Raw genomic sequence first — 17,554 nt, 5'->3', positions numbered from 1 at the left:
AGGTTCAGGTAAAAGTTTCAAGATGACCCCAATTGGGAGGGGCGAGCCAGACCCGCACCTGGGATGCTGCCCACCGTGGCTGTGCTGCCGCTGGCTGGCGGGGGCTTGATTGGCTCATGGCCACCAATTCCCTCTCTCGTTTTATCCCAGGCTGGTTGCTTTCCAAGGAAGCACGTAGGTCTGGAGCCAAGGGTGGACCCCTGTTCTACAAGGGTAAACAGGAAGGGATAGAGACCCTGTTCCTCCTGAGGTGTTCTCTGAGGAAGTGGTTGGCACCCAGACTCCTTCCTCACCCAGCTGAAGAGCGGGGAAAGCTCCTATCCCTGCATGCCAACCTACAGGCCTCATCCCTGGCCACCCAGTTCCAGGGGTGGAGGCAAACTAGACATGGCTTTGAAGGGCTGTTTTATGTGAGAGCCACTCCCTACGAGGCTGTGATGGGGCCTGAGGTCCTCTGCCGAATTGCCCAAGGCTCCAGTTCAGACTGGGTATTCCTGTCATACTGGCACTGGGAAGGAGGTTGCGAAAGGACCCACCAGTGACACGATGCTCGGCCCCACTGCTCACTGCTGTTTTGGGGCGCGGGGGGCGATGTCTGTTGTCCCTGCTCAGCCTCTGACAGCAAGTTCTCCTAGAACCCCCCTCTAAGTTAGGACTGGTTGGCAAGGGCTGCAGCAGCAGAGAGTGGACTCCAGAGAGCCTGTGGCTAACTCCAGGAGATGTCACTGACTCCTGCATTGGCTTAAGGTGTCTCACTTCCTGGGCAGGTGGCTGGGTCAGCAGTGGGTGTGGGGTTGGGGTGGAGTGGAGGAGTCTGTGGGAGGGATTGAAGGGGAGCATGTGGCCAATTGGTTCACCTCGGCTCTGGATTTAAAGCCGACAGTTGTTGGTCCTGTGGCCACTGCCCCATCATTCCTGTTCCTTGGACTTGGTCTCATGGCTCTGGTAAGACTCTGTAGCTCACTGGGCTCCCATTTCTGACTTGGATCCTCATCCAGGGCCTGGTGGCTCCTGTCTCTAAGGGGAGCTGAGGCTTCTCTGAACAAAGGGAGGGGTACTTTTCAGCTTCGGGAGCGGACTGTGTGGAAGCCAGGGGCAAGTCCAGGACTGGGAAGGGGGTCTACCCTGGGAATGGGTTCCTCAGAAACTCCCTGGAGTTGGACCCTTGGAACTCTGAGGCTCTTGTCTGCCATCCGGGAGGCCCTAGAAAGAAGTAGTTCTCCATGCTTCTGACTTGATTGCTTGACATGTGGGAGCCCCAGGGATGCCTCAGAGACGAACTCCTCAGCTCTGCTCCTCATCGCGGAGCTCCCTCACCTTGGCCACTGGCACCTTTCCAGAGGTTGCTGAAGACCAAAAGGAAGGACCAGGTGGCATGGGCTTCCTCCGCCCTGGCACACTGGCAAGTGTCCACGTCTCCAAAAGCAGAGGGGATTTTGAAGGAGCTCTGGAGAACCCTGTCTGATCGGGAGGATGGCAGTGTATGGGTGGTCTGGGCTGGTAGCTGCTGTCCCGGCGCTGCAGAACCCATTTCCAGGCTGGGGTAGACTGCTCGTGGTGCCTAAGCCCCAGTGTGTACCTGTCCTTTGACGGCTTATGGTCCCTGACACCTCAGACCAGCCTCAAAGCTTCTTAGTGGGGGTGCCATGTGTGGTAAGGCAGTGGGATAAAAAGATAGGTCCCCATACCCAGAAATAGCGTGGAACACTAACTAGCTTGCCTGTGTTCTGATCCCAGCCAGGCCTCAGGGGAGGGATCTCAATTTCCCCTCAGAATTGGTCCTTGTCATAGCACCCTTCCTGCGTAGGATATGTGACAAATAAGTAGATGTATGCTGAGCCCTTGGTGTGGAGCTGACACAGAGTGGTATATAATGTCATCGTGTAGATACAATGTGCCTCCTGTCACTCTGCGATTCTGATGGGTGCAGGTGGGCCTGGACCTTGGGGTAGAGAATTAAGCCTTTGAGGGGTTGTCCCAACTTCCCCCGTGGCCTTCTCATATTCGCCTCCATCCACCTGTAGCGAACCTGCTCCCCTCTGTCTGCAGGCAAAGGTGCCAGGGACATGCTTGCTCACAGTCCGTATCCTCCAGGCCCGAGGCTTGCCCTCCAAGGACCTAGGTAAGCAAGCTGCCTGGCGGGCTCATTCAGCCCAGTGAGTACCAGCGGGAGGGGCCGCAGGGGGCTCAGGAAGAAGGAAGTAGGCTCAGTGGTGGGCTGGGAAGGGACCTTGGTCATTACTAGACACGCGTCCCTCCTTCCTGCAGTGACCTCCTCTGACTGCTATGTGACTCTAGACCTGCCTACGGCCTCCAGCCACACGCTGCAGACACGAACAGTCAGGAACAGCAGAAACCCTGTGTGGAATCAGAACTTCCACTTCCGGGTCCACAGGCAGCTCAAGGTGACCCAGACGTCAAGTCTGGCCCTCCTTGTCCCCATGCTCCACTGCCACATGTGTCCCCTGGTCTGCCATCCCCTGCCATGTTCACCTCTCCTTGCGCTCCTTCCTATAGTAGTTGCCTCTCTCTGTGCCTCTTCCAGAATGTTGTGGAACTGAAAGTCTTTGACCAGGACCTGTTGACCAAAGACGACCCTGTGTTGTCAATACTGTTTGACGTGGGGACACTGCAGCCTGGGGAGTCCCAGCACCAGAGCTTCTCACTGAGCACCCAGGTAAAGCTGTGCTCAGAGAAGTAGGGGTCCCCAGGGCTGGGGCTGGGGCTTTGGAGGCACCCCTGCTCCAGGGGGCAGCCCAGGGATCCCAGGTAACTTTTTACCAAGGAACAGTCCTGTCCCCAACTTCTTTTTCACCTTCTGATCAGAAGCACAGCTTCCTGGGAACAGTCCAGGGGAGTGTACACAGAGTGAGCTCCCTGTCGCCTGGGTTGCCAGTCCCTCTAACTTGCTTCTCTCTCCAGGGGGATGGGCACTTGGAAGTTGAATTTCGGCTGCGGACTCTGTGAGTTGGGCTGGGAGCGGGGTGGGGAGGAGAGGCTGGTGGGTGGCAATGAAGAGCTTCCTTCTGGGAAGGGCAGTGCCAGCTCACCAAGGCTGGCTCCCTCCCTGGTAGAGGAGGCGTGCCTGGGCTCTTGCAGAGAGTCACTGGGGGTGTCTTTGCAGGAAAGACCGTGCGGAACAGCTCATCAGCAATGGCATCCTGGTGGTGAGGGAGGGACCCATGGCTTCCCCTATTAGCTCATCCCTTATGGTGGGTGCTGTTCTTCTCCGAGGCCTGCAGGAGGCCTACCACAGCCTGGCCATGTAGGCAGAGCTGGGGACCTTGGCACGCATGGTCCCCAAGAGAGTAAACCTCAAGCAGATGCTTAGTGACTGAGGGTGATGTAACGTTCTACGGGGCGGGGACCGGGAGCCCACAATGTAGGGTCCCAGAGAGGAGCTGCAGCGATGTCTAAGGGCATCTCTTGACCACAGGCCCGGGAACTCTCCCGCTTGCATATTGAACTGAAAAGGACAGGAGACCCAAAGGGTGAGTTTTGTCTTCCTTAGTCAACCCTCCCACCCCTATTCCTGCTCCTCTTCCTTCCTGAGGGGTTAAGCGTGTGGTACTGGCTGCTTTCAGTACAAGGTTGGGAGGCAGGTTCATGCTGGGCCTCCCGTGGCCTCCATCTCTCCAGAACTGGGCCATGTCACATGAGAGAGGCCTCCCTTCAGACTTGATTAGGGGTTCCCTGGTCACAGACCCCATCATCGCAGCTTCAGCTCTGGTTCCTGTTTTTAGGGTCAGAGAGCAGAGTTCAGCTTGTGGTTGCTGGGGCCTGTGAGAGCCCACAGGACGCCGCTGTGGGCACGGGTTCTTTCCACTTCCATTACCCAGCCTGCTGGGAGCAAGATCTGAACGTTCATCTGCAGGTGCTGTGCGTCACCCCTGGGACCCTAGAGCCTGCTCCTCTCCCCTCTCAGCCCCCCATTCCAACCTAGCTGTGCTACCCTTCCCCACTCCCTGCCATTGGGAGTTGGTGGGGTCTTTGGTAAGAGGAGGCATAATGACCCATGGGGGTCCTCTTCCCCCTGCTCCTCAGGATGACCCCCATGAGCAACTGACGGTGCCACTGCGAGCCCTACCCTCATCACAGTTGGTGAGGCTCGTCTTCCCCACGTCCCAGGTACTAGTCACCTAGAGAAGAAGCTGGGTTTGTGGACAGGACTCTTGCTGGCCCTGGTCTGGCCTTGAAACAATCAGACAATCAATGGGTGGCAGTGTGGACCCTGTGAAAGTGCATGGGGCCCGGGGGTGCATGGGACGATCTGGGGTATCCTGAGGCCACAGTGGGGTAGAGGTATCCATCTTTCTAATCATGGAACGCGTGGTTTCCAGGAGCCACTGATGAGGCTGGAACTCAAGAAGGAAGAAGGGTAAGAGCCTGTCTGGGGAGTGGGAGGCAGGGGGTGCCACCCAGGCAGGAGCGGTCAAGGTCCGTTGGCCCGGAGGGGGAGGGGGAGACCAGCAGCTCCTGGGTACATGGGGCTTTGCATCAGGAACAGGCTTCAGCATGGACGGGCTGTTACTAATATTCCCACTTGGACTGCTACAGTTTGGGGGTGGGACCTGCCTAGCACCTCATCCTGTGAAACTCAGGATCCTTGTCTCTTTAGATAAACAGGCAGGCAGTTGAGGACAATGCCAGAGACTGAGGTACAGAAAGCAAGGACACTAAGAGGAGGGAGGGAAGCCCCTTGGCATGGAGGCTGTTGAGGAGGGAGGGACCTTAAGTGTCTGTCCCTCAGAAGAGCAGTTGCCATCTAGAGCGAGTCACTTTTCATCACAAATAGGTGGAAGCGGTGGGCCCTTCTTTTCTGCCCTTTGTCCCCATTTTTTTGCAGCTGTTAGGGAGGGAAAGATTTGACTTGGAGGTGGGCTCAGCCCTGGAACCTGGGTGCACACAGACCCATTGTCTGCTTTACCACAGTGGCATGTGTGCACAGCCCTGGGCTCTCCTTCCCTTCTTCCACAGTAAGTGGTGGTGAGGACTGAAAGGGGAGGAGAGCAAGCAAGGGTCTGGCAGGTGAAGCCAACCAGTTTCTTTTTCCTAGCTGAAGTGGGGCTGAGGACGGCTTCTGAGTCTCTTCTCCTCCCCAGGCCAAAGGAGCTGTCTGTGCGGCTGGGCTGTGGGATCTGCCCCGAAGAGCAGGCCTTCCTAAGCAAGAGGAAGCAGGTGGTGGCTGCTGCCCTGAAACAGGCCCTGCAGCTGGACCAAGACCTGCAGGAGGATGAGGTCTGAGGGTGGAGGATTGCTCATGCCTGCCAGGGCCCAGGGCTCAGTGCTGGCATGGTTGTGTAGCCCAGAGCTGGTGTCCACTCAGGCTTGTCACGGGCAAGCCCTGCCGCCCTATTCCTCTTCCTCGGTGTAATCAGGATAATCCGTGAGGCACCTGCTGCTCACAGATGGGAATTTCCACATAGGATGACCTGCCTCCCTTTGTTTCTTGGTCCCACACATGACTGATGAGTGAGGTGGACACCTGGTATGAGGATGGTCTCTTGGCTCAGAATAGTCCGCAGAGGTTCAGACCAGCCTGAGTTGTCTCCTAAGGGATTGGGTTCTAGCACTGGAGAGCAGGACCTGTGGGAGATTTTCCAAGATACTTGGGGGCTTCCAGCAGGTGATCACACACTCTTTATGGGCTGCCAAGAGCCGATAAAGCCTGGCACTTGTTAGGCTGTTCTTCCAGGAGCCCTGATGTTGGAAACAGACCTTTTGGAAGGCTTCTTCTTGTTGTTGTTGTTCTGTGTTTTTTGTTTGTTTGTTTTCAAGACAAAGTTTCTCAGTGTTGCCTTAGCTGTCCTGGACTCACTCTGTAGACCAGGCTGGTCTCGAACTCACAGTGATCCACCTGCCTCTGCCTCCCGAGTGCTGGGATTAAAGGCGTGCGCCACCACACCTGGCAGAAGGCTGTTTCTGATTAGATCCTCAACAGGGCTAACTCTGAGTTGGTCCCAATGGCTGGCTTCTTGACTGTCACGTTCTCTTCCCAGGGTGTGGCTTTCCCTACCCCTCAGGCCCTTTTGAGCCTGGTGCTCTCCTCTTCCAGGTCCCAGTGATTGCTGTGATGGCCACTGGCGGCGGGACCCGGGCAATGACTTCTTTATATGGGCAGCTGGCTGGCCTGAAGGAGCTTGGCCTCCTTGACTGCATCTCCTACATCACTGGGGCTTCAGGATCCACCTGGTGAGCTGGCTGGGGGCTGGAGATGGGGGTGGGGGGAGGTGTAGTGGAAAGAGCCCCTGAGCAAACTGCATGGACCAGGAAACGTTGGCAGTTGGACACGGTGCTGGCTAGACTATTGGCCTTCAGGAGCCAGTCAAAGGCATGTGAAGTTCAGATAAGGTCCTTTGGTGACAACTCCTAAGCTTTGGCTTTCCTTAGGGCATTGGCCAACCTCTATGAGGACCCAGAGTGGTCTCAGAAGGACCTAGCAGGGCCCACTGAGTTGCTGAAGACCCAGGTGACAAAGAGCAAGCTGGGTGCGTTGGCCCCCAGCCAGCTTTGGAGGTACCGGCAGGAGCTGGCCGAGCGTGCCAGTCTGGGTCACCCAACCTGCTTCACCAACTTGTGGGCCCTCATCAACGAGGCCTTGCTGCATGACAAGGTAGGGGAGGGGTGGGCCCTGGGCTGGTAAAGCTAAGGCAAAGCCATGTGGAGGTGGAAAGACTCCCAGCATCAGGAAGCTGTGGGCTTAGGCCAAGCTCTTTCCTTCAGCCCCATGAACACAAACTCTCCGATCAGCGAGAGGCTCTGAGTCGAGGCCAGAACCCTCTGCCTATCTACTGTGCCCTCAACAGCAAGGAGCGGGGCCTAAGCACCTTTGAATTTGGGGGTGAGTGCCTTCAGAACTGGGTCTGTGCTCTTGCGGGTGGTAGGCTGCAGTGTCATTAGCCCTGTGCAAAAGAGGTCAATCTGATGCTCAGTTCTCCTGGTCCAAGTACCAAAACCCATCATCCGGCCAGCTCTCTTATACCCTTGGGATGGGGAGGAGGCCTTAAGTCCCATGCTTGTAACAAGACCTGAGCCTCCTGGTCCCCAGACTACCCTGAAATAAAGTCCCTGGTGGGTGTCTGGGTGCCCAGGTCCCGGGGCTCCATGGCTGAGCTGTGTGTTGTCTTCACAGAATGGTGCGAATTCTCTCCCTATGAAGTCGGCTTCCCCAAGTATGGGGCCTTCGTCCCCTCAGAGCTCTTCGGCTCTGAGTTCTTCATGGGGCGGCTGGTGAAGCACCTCCCCGAGTCCCGCATCTGTTTCCTGGAAGGTGAGGAGGCTTGGGGGGGGGAGGGAGGGAGGGGGGGAGGGAGGGCTCACCTTGTAACAGCAGCTGAGGACCTCTGACATCCTGCCCCTTTCTTAGGTATCTGGAGTAACCTGTTTGCAGCCAGCCTCCAAGATAGCCTGTACTGGGCCTCCGAACCCAGCCAGTTCTGGAACCGCTGGACCCAGGATCAGGCTAGCCTGGGTAAGAGCTTGTGATTTCCTGTAGGCGAGGGATGGGCAGCCAGTACGGCGTGCCCGAGGCATGTAGACCTCAACTGTGTCCCTTCCATGGTCACCAGAGGCTTCCTGTTCCTAATGTCACCCTGGTCACCTCACCCTTTCTCTCGCACACACCTGTGCAGACAGAGAGCAGGTCCCCCAGCTGAAGATAGTAGAACCACCGTCAACAGGTGGCCGAATCGCCGAGTTCTTCACTGACCTCCTGACAAAGCGGCCGCTTGCCCAGACCACTCACAACTTCATGCGTGGCCTCCATTTCCACAAGGACTACTTCCATCACCCTCACTTCTCCACCTGGAAAGGTGTCTGCTTGCATGCTCATGCCAGGCTCTTCGGTGTGCCTTAGCCTTAGGACACACACACCCCTCCTTTCCTCTCTCCCTGGGATGTGTTGCTTTGGTGGCATGGCAGGGACCAGGGACAGTCTCTGTGGGTCTGAACCACAGTGACAGTTGCTGCTCCTTTCACCCTACCCCCAAACCTTTGTAGCTACCAAACTGGATGGGTTCCCCAACCAGCTGACGCCCATGGAGCCCCACCTCTGCCTCCTGGATGTTGGCTACTTCATCAATACGAGCTGCCCACCCCTCCTGCAACCAACACGGGATGTGGACCTCATCTTGTCACTGGACTATACCCTCCACGGAGCCTTTCAGGTTGGGGCGGTGGTGGGCTGTGGAGCCTGTCTTCTGGGCTCCTAATGAGATCTGCTTTAGGATCCAGTATCTGGCCCAAGTTCCATTAGGGGGTACGGCAGTGGCACCATGTAGCATGGGTGCTGGATTCTGTTAGCCCCCTACTGGGGGAAGTTAACTGCTCTGGGAGTGGGAAGCTGTTAGCTGATCTGTTCTCACCTGTCCTGTACCTCTGTTCTCTTGGCTGTGCCTGAACCCTGCAGAGGTCCCGGCATACTTGCTGTTTCTGTGTGGCTCCAGAGGGGAGTTTTGACTCCTGCTTTCAGAGGGATGTTGGCCATTAACTCAGGGGAGCTCGGGAGGGGGGCACATCAGACCATTAGGACTCTAGGCCCACTGGAGTCTCCAACTTGGTCTTTGAGCACCAAGTCCTGTGTGTCTTACTGGGTGCCCTTGTTTGGTCAGCCTTGTGTTGAGCACACTGGGGAGCCCTCTAACTCTCCCTCTGCCTGCCCAGCAGCAGCTGCAGCTTGTGAGCCAGTTCTGCCAGGAGCAGGGCATCCCCTTCCCACCCATCTCCCCCAGCCCTGAGGAGCAGCGCCAGCCTCAGGAGTGCCACATGTTCTGTGACCCTGCCCAGCCTGAAGCTCCAGCTGTGCTGCACTTCCCTCTGGTCAATGACTCCTTTCGGGACTACTCGGCCCCTGGTAAGTCACGGGCACCTCTCTTCCAGCCTTGCCTCAGTGCAGATGACCCTAGGCCTCCTGCCCAAACTGCCCTCTCCCCACAGGGGTGCCACGGACATTGAAGGAGAAGGCAGCTGGGGAGGTGAACCTCTCTCCTTCCAGCTCCCCATACCACTACACAAAAGTGACCTACAGCCAGGAGGATGTGGACAAGCTGTTACACCTGACGCATTACAACATCTGCAACAACCAGGAGCGGTTGCTGGAGGCCATGCGCCAGGCCGTGCAGCGGCGGAGACAGCGCAAACAGCGCAGGCCTGAGTGACAACTGCGGTGCCCTGCCTGCGCTCCCACCTGGGTCGCCTTGGACCCTCCGTCCCCTTCTGTTCTGAGACTGAGACCAGCATCACCAAGTGCTCCTGAGCCTCTGAGCACTCTGATGTTCAGGCACAGCGCCACAAAAATGTGTGGCTGGGGACCTCTACAGGTGACACTAAACCTGTCAGCAGCTCTGTCCCAGTCTAGGCTGGAAGCTGCAAGCAGAGATGCTATGGCCTCATTCATGGTAGCCCCATGGGATGGACAGACTTGGGGCTCATTAGAGGCGGGGAGTGTTGGCTGCACGACAGGACACTGTGACATGGAGCGCTGCATGTTACAGGGACCTTATAAATGGGAGGTGCCTGAGTGCTGCTGTCCCAACACTATCCGTTGTACCGGGCTGTTAGTTCCACAGGACACCTGATGTCAGCTCCACCGTAAAAGCAGGTCGCCCTTCTAGGAGGGCCACTAGCATGGATGTTCTGGCCGTGTCACAGGTTGCTGTCTTTGCCCAAATAGACATCTTGGAGTGAGGCCATGGTCCAGTTAAAGGGTTTGGGCCTATCTAGGCCTCGCCAGTGACAACATGTGCTTCTCTGCTAATAGGAGCAGTGTTCTAGACACTGGTCTGAGCAGCCATGGGAGAGGCCTTGGGCCAGCAGTGCAGAGCTTCCCCAGGATGTGGCTTCACTTGTAGCCCCAGGGTTCAGTGCTGGCTTGGGAATCATCTCGTGGTTCAGACCTGTTGGGAGAACAGAGATGAGGAGGCAAACACATAGACCCTTCCCTAAGCGTGGTGCCCACCCCTGTCCCTCCCTGGCACATCCCACCTGCCCCTCACTTAGCTGTGGTGAGCGGTGAGCAGCTACCAGAAGCCATGAGGAGTAGGATGTGACAACTTTGCTCTCGTGTCCCAGCAACTCTGTCAGCTAGGCAAGTGGTTCTTGGGGCCTGCCCTGGAAATGTAGCCTGAGTTCTTGTAACTGGTTGTCTTGGTATTGCCAGAAGCCACTATGAGCTGGGTCTGGTGGCATAGGCCTGTAATCCCAGCTAGACTGAGACAGGAAGATTACAAATTCCAAGCCAGCCTGAGCTACAAGAGTGAACTCGAGGCCAGTCTAGACAACTTAGTGAGCTATAAAGTAAAAGATAGCTAAAGGGAGCTGGAGAGATGGCTCAGAGGTTAAGAGCACTGGCTGCTCTTCCAGAAGTCCTGAGTTCAATTCCCAGCAACCACATGGTGGCTCACAGCCATCTATAATGAGAGCTGGTGCCCTCTTCTGGTGTGCAGGCACACATGCAGGCAGAACACTGTATACATAGTAAATAAATACATTAAAAAAAAAAAAAGCTAGTTAAAGATATCTCGGTGGGAGAATGCATGCGTAATACCCCCAGTTCACTCCCAGGACCGCATGTGTCTGGTATAAGCCCTGCTCCCACATCTATACACCATCTGAATTGTGCTGGAGCTCAGCAGTACTGCGAGAGAGAAGGATGGCAGTGAGAGAGCCAGCTGTGGCTGTCACCTGTAATATATAGCACAAGAGCTTTCGAGGCACACAACTGTGCATCAGTCTAGACGTATGGCAGAGTTATACTGGACCCATGGGTGCTAGGGTGGTGGTCTCATCCTCTTTGCTGTGCCTCAAGTGCCCTGATTCTTAGAGGGCCCGAAGCCCATTAGCTTAGAGATAGGAAAGGCATGGTAAGATGGCTGAGCATCTAAGTGAAGCCAGGATGCCAAAGAAGAGCCTGGTCCCTCAAAAAAAGAAAGCCCAATCCTGTATCCTTCTTGCTATTGGCCTGGATATGCCAACGCCTTGGCCCTCTTTGTCCCCTGGGATCAGGGACAGAGTCAAGATAGGTTGGGACTAGAAGCAGAGCTACTAAGCAAGAGCTAATGCGTCCAGGCTAAGCAGGGCAAGGGACGCCTCAGAGTGAGGATTCGGGGCAGACAGTCCAGGGGAGTATCCAGGAGGTGCAGAGGGGACGTCACAGCAGTGACAGCATGTGGAGCTTTCAGGGCAGGACCTGTCTCCAGCAAGGGATCCCAGGTGTAGAGGGTGAGGAGGGCAGGGATGAAGTGGAGCGAGTCCCTGAGACAGTATGTTCCTGCAGCCTGGGGAACAGGAGCCTGTGGGCCTGGGTTCTGTGTCAACAGTCAACTCTTAGGTGTGGGGGTGGGTGTGAGGGCTTCTGGTCTTCTGAGGGGTGGAAGCAAGAGTGACCCATGTTCGGCCTCACCAGCCCACTCAGCGAGTGGGCCTTGAGTCCTGACATCTCAGGATTAAGAGGAAAAAACTATGGCGCCCGCACCACCACGGTACCGAGTCGAGGGCAAGGGACTGGATTTAACTCATGCACAGGTACACGCGCACACAATAACACAGCGGGTCCTTCGTGCTAAGAGAGCAGCTAAGAGTTCCAAAGAGCCTTCTTATAATAGGCAGCCAAACAGGAATCCTCCTCCCAGGTGAAATCCCTCAAGAGGTAATCGCACACAGGAGGAAAAATCTCGAGGAAGGGAGGGGCACGTTCTCAGAGCAGTAAACACGACTAGCTAACCAAGATAAACACAGACGTGGAAGGTGCTAGAAACAGGACATGAAACAGCAAAACAGGCAGGCAGCCCAGTCAGGCCTGGTTCCTACAAAAACCCACTCCACCAATAGCCCACTTACAGTGTCCATCCCCTGAGCCGGGAACCTGTCCTTGGGTTCTAGGCTGTGGAACCAGGAGTGAGGTTCGCCCTGGCTAAGACAGCTCCTCCCAAGAAGCCTGTGTCCCTGTTCTAGAGGCTTGAGAGAGGCAACCAGCACCCCCAGCCAGGCTCCTTAAGAGCTCCCCGCCAAGACCCCGGTGCAAGGAGGTGTAAAACTCAAGAGACCCTTTGAGACTCTGAAAAGAGGTGGGGATCTAGGACCATGAGATTGGGGGGACCCCTTGTACCCCATCACTCCAGAGAGAACCCATCAGACATGAGAGGAAGGCGCACATGGCAAATGATATTTTCTGCACATTCTTTCTGCTAATGGGCCCAGGCTTGACTACAGCCCAGACCTCTCAAGAGGTAGCATTCGGAGTTAACACAGCCTGTGAGTCCAGAAAGGAACAGAACCCACAAAGTTCCTGGCTGGCAGGGGTGAGGGTGGTGGTGGGGTCAGTTTGCAGCCTTCCTTTCAGACAGGACTTGAAACAGACCTCAGCTCTGCTGCTCAGCCTGCCTCCCAAACAGGCCCTACTCAACTCCCCAATTCCCACACAGGACCTGAGCCAAGCTTGCTGTCTGAAAAGAAGGCTGCTCTCACCCTAGTGCCACCTGGTGCTTCTGCCCTCCTCCTATCTGAGAACAGGCTCGGGGGGGGGGGGGGGGGGGGGGGGGGGGGAGGAGTTCCTTGCCAAAGTCCCATGGCTGCTGTTCCAGAAACTAGTACTGGACTATGGGGGAGACACAAAGGGAAAAGGCCCCAGGCCAGGCCTCAGACCCTTCCAGAAGTGCTGCCCACAATCTTCATGGGGAGAAGGGAAAAAGGATGCGCTCTGATAGGACAACCAAGAGGGTAGGGGGTTCTCGGCAGCGCAGCCAAGCCGGGTGAAGGGGCACTTTCTCTTACCCTTTCCTTTCCTGTGGAGAGAAACTGTAGCCTTCCCTGAGCTCACCTAAGAAGTTACCCAGAAGTCTACTGGTAGCCACAGTGCCAGGCCCAGATGGCTGCTGAATGTGGAATTGCCTGCAGCTGGGGCTAGCACACACCTGCCTCTCCCCTGCAGGAGGCTGCTGCTTAAGTTCCAAAGACCCCTCCATGACATGAGTGTCCTTCACCTCCTGAAAAATACAAGATGGGGGTCCAGATGTCAGGCCCAGCACAGACAAGAAGGGAGACACCCACTCCTAGTGGCCCCCAGCTCTCCTGGCCCCTTTGCTTGCTCCTAGCATGAGGACCCTGGACACCGTGAGCTCCTGTGGCCTGACTACGTGCTCCAGGGAGGTTAATGGTGTGGTCCAGTGAGGACACCAGGCTACAGTTTCCTCATGTCAGCCGGATGTGTAACCAGCCTCCAGTGTTCAGAGAGCCTCCACAGGAAGGCTTCCCCTGGCTGCCATACTCTCTGGGTGTGTGTGTGTGTGTATGTGTGTGTGTGTGCGTGTGCGTGTGTGCGTGTGTGCGTGTGCGCGTGTGCGCGTGTGTGCGTGTGCGCGTGTGCGCGTGTGCGCGTGTGCGCCTGTGCGCGCGCGTGCGTTCTCCCTGTTCTCCCCAACTCCAAGAATGCAGTCTCCTCTATGATTATGTTTTAGCTCTGGAATTGTCTCTCCTTGACAGGGCACTGGGGAGGCAGGGCTTGGTTGTTTTCCTGAAGGCGAACACCTGAGGAAGATTCCAGAAGGCCTGGCTGTCCTAAGGAGCCTAACTGTCCCACCCAGCATCCCTCGTGCCTCCTCTCAGGATCCCCAGCCTCCCCTCCCCTGGGACCTCAGTCTGGAGCTGGCTGAACTTCTCCTCATGGGCTGCCAGTAGCTTTTCAAAGTCCTCATATCTGCAGAGCAGACGTTCCACATCCAACACCGAGTGCTGAGAGAAATGAAGCGGCGTGTGGCTCAGTTCTGCGGTGCCGTCGGCTCACCTTTCCCCTCCACACTCGGCCCAAGGGCTCATGAGCAGAGAAGAGCAGGAGCTGCCTCCACTTACCCCACAGCTGGGGTCTAGCAGCAGGCCCTCCCAGGAAGCCAGCCAGGCCTCAGCCAGCTCCAGCTTCTGGAGCAGCTGCCTCAGGCCCCGGTTCTGCTCAAAGTGTTGCCTGTGCAGGGCCCAGGACATCTGAAGCTCCTGCAGATGTCTTTCCAGTCCCTGCAGACACTCTGCCACCTGCAGGAAGGATGCCGTGAACACCTGGGCAGAGCTCCCAGGAGCCAACAAGGATATTGGCTTTCTCGACCTTCCTCACCTCCCGCTTCCTCCCCGTCCCTAGGGGCCCCCGGGTTCTTCCCACCCGCTATGCTCACACCTCCAGGGGCATGAAGTGGCCGTTGTCTAACAGCTGCTGCCCTTCCTGCCTTATGTTCTGGCCCTGAAGGCAGCATTCCTGGATTTCTTGGTCCAGCTCCTCGTGCTGCTCAAGGAACCGCTCGGCCCCCATCGCATCCCCACCCAGCTCCTCTGAGGAAAGCAGCTCCTGTTTCTCCTGAGCCCAGGCTCTGCTGGGCAAGGAGAGAGAGTTGCTAGCAGAGCTGGCCTGATGGGGTGGGGGTGGGGGGACAAGGGCAGGAAGAGCCACTCTCCAAAAGTCAGAATAGGGCAGGGGCGGGCTAACAGTACAGACAGGACCCCTTACTTACAGCAATTCCCGACAGCGCCCAAGAAAGGTGTGGCCCTGAGTAGCTTGCAATAGCTTCTGGCTCCATTCCTCGACTTTAGCCTGCAGGTTGGCCCAGGCCCCCTGCACCTTGGTGAGCCACTCATCAAGGCTCTCCTTAGCCACAGGGTAGTGTTGGCCGAGCCGCTGGGCCTCCGTCTGTACTCTTGTCACCTCTTTTTCAACAGCCGTCAGTTCTCTCTGCAAGCAGAACACGGTGCCGGGCCTCACTCTGCACTGGCATGCTCCCCATTTGGTAGCCCCCCACCCCCGACCTGTGGAGACCCCTCTCTTCTCCTTAAAACCTGTACCAAGTCCCTTGGGCCAGAGGGAAGTGGTCTGATCCCCTGGAGAAGTAGCTCAAGGGCAGGTCCCCACTACCTGTCACCTCTGACGAGGGACTGAGGCACACAGGTCTTTCGCCTTGTACCTGGAGGAGTGGGGCTAAGGTGAGCAGCCCTGGGCAAGGCCTTTACCTGTAGGCACCTATGCTGCTGCTGCTGCTGCTGCGTGAGCTGTGCAGACAACAGGCTATGGACACGAAACGTTTCCTCTAGCAGGGTCGCCTTCTGCTGCATCCAACCCTGGAGCTCTGAGGCTGCCTGCTCGAAGCTCTGGAGCTCACGGGCTGCAGCCAGGTTCTGGGTGAGAAGGAGGGTGGGCCTGCGTGGGGCTGTGCCATGCTCCACAGCTCCATGCCCCCTAAGCCGTGGCCTACCTCTGTACGGACTTTGATTGCCCTGTTCAGCCTCTCCCAGGTGGCCTGGACACGACACTTCTGGGCTTGAATCTGGGCATAGAACCTGGGCACTCTTTCTAAGGGAGCCATCAGCTCCCTCAGGGTCTGCACCTTGGCCTGGCCCAGGCTCTGGACTTCTCTGCTGAAAGCACCAAACATGTCTTCCAACACCTGGAAGGGTATAAGGCCGGGCATCTGAGAGCTTCTACTGCACCCTTGGGAGCTCATTCAGAGCCCGGCAGCCCCGGCAGCCCCAACGTCACCTAGCCCTGAGTTCTAGAACTGCAGATTCTTCTTCCACTGACAGCCTTCCAGCATCCTTAAACACACGCCTTCCTCGCCTAGGGAAGCCTCTCCCCTGTCTCCCTGGGCACTAACCCACCTTGATGCCTTCTAGGTCCTGTCCATAGTCCTGGGACTCGGCGGCAGCCACCTTGGCGGTTAGCCAGGCATCCAGGAGCAAGGCCTCTTGCTCCAGCTGGTGTAGGTGCAGCTGCTCACGCAACGCTTGCCCCCTGCCCTCTGCCCTCTGCAGCAGTTGTGCATGGGCCTCTCTCACAGCCTGTAGCTGGGCCAGCACCCTGGCACTGTGACAGGAAGAAAGAACAGCACAGACTGCGGCTTTCCCTCACCAGGCTGAACTGGCCACCTCCACCTCCAATAGGGGCACCCTTATCTCTGCCTCTCTCTAGGGAGGGTGTGACACTGGCCTACCTGCCTGGGTTTTGCCCGCTCTCTAGAAGGGCCACCGTTTGCTGCAGCCGCTCAACGCGACTGCTGAACCCCTCCAAGTCTCTTGTGGTGGCCTCCAGGCGCCGCAGAAGAGCCTGTGTGGCCTCAGCATCCTGGCCGAGGTCCTCACTGTCCAGAATATGGCCCCGTTCAGCTAGCCAGGACCCTGCTTCCAGGAGCTAGGCAGGATGACAGCAGACATTTGGTTCTTTGGGCCCAGCACCTCACTTTGAGACCCAGGCAGAGGGCTCCTGGCCTCAGGATTCAGAGTGGGAGTTAGAGCATATGGGATCGGATTCAGGGAGGGTGTCCTCAGCCAGTTGCACGGGGAAACTGCCCAGAGAGCTCTCATGGCTCCTCCCCAGCACCTTCCAGAAGATTCTCACTGTACCGGAAGGACCGAGTGGCAGCATTTTTAAAGGGTTCCAGGTGATTTTTTTTTCCTTTTTCTTTTTTCATGTATAATAAAGACAATTTATTTTTGCTTCTAGGAAAAAGGGTTGCTATTTATTATAATAAAAGCAAATTCTAGCCAACAGTCCTTACTTTGTTCTCATTCTCTCCCCCCCCCACCCCGCGCCCACCCGCCCTCTCTGAGCCAAGGTTTCTCTGTAGCCTTGGGTAGACCAGGCTGGCCTCAAACTCACAGAGCTCCACCTGCCTCTGCCTCTCAGAGTGTTGGGATTACAGGCATGCGCCACCGTGCCCAGCTTGTTTTGTTTTTCATTTATTATTTGTCGTGAGACAGGGTCTCATTTTATGGGCCTTGGCTGGCCTGGGACTTGAAGTGGTCCTCCTGCCTTTGCTTTCTGAGTACTGGAATCGTAAGTACGAGCCACCATCCCTGGCTTCTAACTACTTTTGAGGTGTTTGGTTTGCTTTTTTGAGATAGGGTCTCACTATAAGCTCCTGGGTGCTGAGAGTGTACAAGGTTTGTATTCCTTGTGTATTTAGTTTGTTGAGTAGTTCAGTTCCAAGTGATTCTGACAAAAAAATTCAAGCTGAGAACCCCAGGGTTGGAAGAAACAGTGAAAGTAAAGGCACCCCTCCAGCCCCACGCCCACCCCTCCTAGTGTGGGAGTCATCTTTCAGTCCCATACATGCCCAGTGTTCTCAGGCCAGCTCTGCAGCTCTGACATCTCTGCGCCCCCACAGCACCTCTCTCACCTCCATGAAAAGCTGCTGGACCTCCAGGGCCTGCTGCAGCCTTCTCCTTCTCTGGGCGGCCTCTGTCTGCAGGTGGTTTAGAGCCATTTCCAGCTGCTGCACCCGGGCGGCCACCTCTTCGGCGGCAAAGTGTCCAGCCTGTATAAGCTTCTGCCCTGTTCCTATCACCGCCTGGCTCAGAGCATTGTGGCTACTGATCTCACTCTCCAAATTCTGCAAAGGAGAAAGGACCAGGGATGTACTAGAAAATCGAGGAACCTCTACCTGGAGTTGGCCCTGATGATTCACTGGACCCTACAGATTTACGAGGAACTTCCATCCCAGGACTTTGTTCCAAAGAAACTGGGTGTTCCTCAAAGCAGAGGCTGTGCTGGGCCACAGTGCCCTGTCCTTGACTGTGAGCTTCCAGT

The 17,554-nt window shown here is 56.6% G+C and overlaps 2 protein-coding genes across 3 annotated transcripts in view; one reads left to right on the top strand and one right to left on the bottom strand.

Annotated features, from left to right (window-relative positions):
• The first annotated feature begins 150 nt into the window (after window positions 1–150).
• LOC311594114 (cytosolic phospholipase A2 beta) lies at window positions 151–10,508 on the top strand. 2 transcript variants are annotated; one of them, XM_084775564.1, is made up of 20 exons: window positions 151–945; window positions 2,050–2,122; window positions 2,269–2,405; window positions 2,546–2,677; window positions 2,923–2,963; window positions 3,125–3,167; window positions 3,437–3,491; window positions 3,744–3,874; window positions 4,045–4,128; window positions 4,341–4,378; window positions 5,103–5,238; window positions 6,056–6,192; window positions 6,391–6,613; window positions 6,724–6,841; window positions 7,133–7,270; window positions 7,367–7,471; window positions 7,632–7,811; window positions 7,999–8,165; window positions 8,665–8,851; window positions 8,935–10,508. In XM_084775564.1, the coding sequence occupies exons 1-20, from the start codon at window positions 937–939 to the stop codon at window positions 9,153–9,155; spliced, it is 2,355 nt and encodes a 784-aa protein (XP_084631690.1). In that variant the 5' UTR covers window positions 151–936; the 3' UTR covers window positions 9,156–10,508. The 2 variants fall into 2 exon arrangements, with proteins under 2 accessions (XP_084631690.1, XP_084631689.1); XM_084775563.1 differs by having other exon boundaries at window positions 151–1,402.
• A 2,213-nt stretch (window positions 10,509–12,721) lies between these two features.
• Window positions 12,722–17,554, bottom strand: part of SPTBN5 (spectrin beta, non-erythrocytic 5) — a 44,207-nt gene continuing 39,374 nt past the window's right edge. The window contains exons 54-63 of the mRNA XM_084776188.1: window positions 17,145–17,357; window positions 15,960–16,156; window positions 15,628–15,832; window positions 15,225–15,416; window positions 14,983–15,147; window positions 14,490–14,707; window positions 14,159–14,348; window positions 13,843–14,019; window positions 13,627–13,725; window positions 12,722–12,980 (exon numbers count right to left, since the gene is read on the bottom strand). Of these exons, the coding sequence (XP_084632314.1) occupies window positions 12,765–12,980; window positions 13,627–13,725; window positions 13,843–14,019; window positions 14,159–14,348; window positions 14,490–14,707; window positions 14,983–15,147; window positions 15,225–15,416; window positions 15,628–15,832; window positions 15,960–16,156; window positions 17,145–17,357 (1,872 nt within the window). The 3' untranslated portion in view covers window positions 12,722–12,764. The remainder of the gene's footprint in view (window positions 12,981–13,626; window positions 13,726–13,842; window positions 14,020–14,158; window positions 14,349–14,489; window positions 14,708–14,982; window positions 15,148–15,224; window positions 15,417–15,627; window positions 15,833–15,959; window positions 16,157–17,144; window positions 17,358–17,554) is intronic.

This window comes from Acomys minous (assembly GCF_964271855.1).
Source record: "Acomys minous genome assembly, chromosome: 3".
NCBI classification, from domain to species: domain Eukaryota; kingdom Metazoa; phylum Chordata; class Mammalia; order Rodentia; family Muridae; genus Acomys; species Acomys minous.
This window is presented reverse-complemented; position numbering and strand designations above follow the sequence as displayed.

Excerpts from the sequence above, each read along its gene's own strand:
- LOC311594114 (XM_084775563.1), top strand. The coding sequence starts at position 1,265 with ATGCCTCAGAGACGAACTCCTCAGCTCTGCTCCTCATCGCGGAGCTCC. Across the intron at positions 4,379-5,102 it reads GAACTCAAGAAGGAAGAAGG|GCCAAAGGAGCTGTCTGTGC; the intron begins GTAAGAGCCTGT and ends TCTCCTCCCCAG. Across the intron at positions 8,166-8,664 it reads CCCTCCACGGAGCCTTTCAG|CAGCTGCAGCTTGTGAGCCA; the intron begins GTTGGGGCGGTG and ends CCTGCCCAGCAG.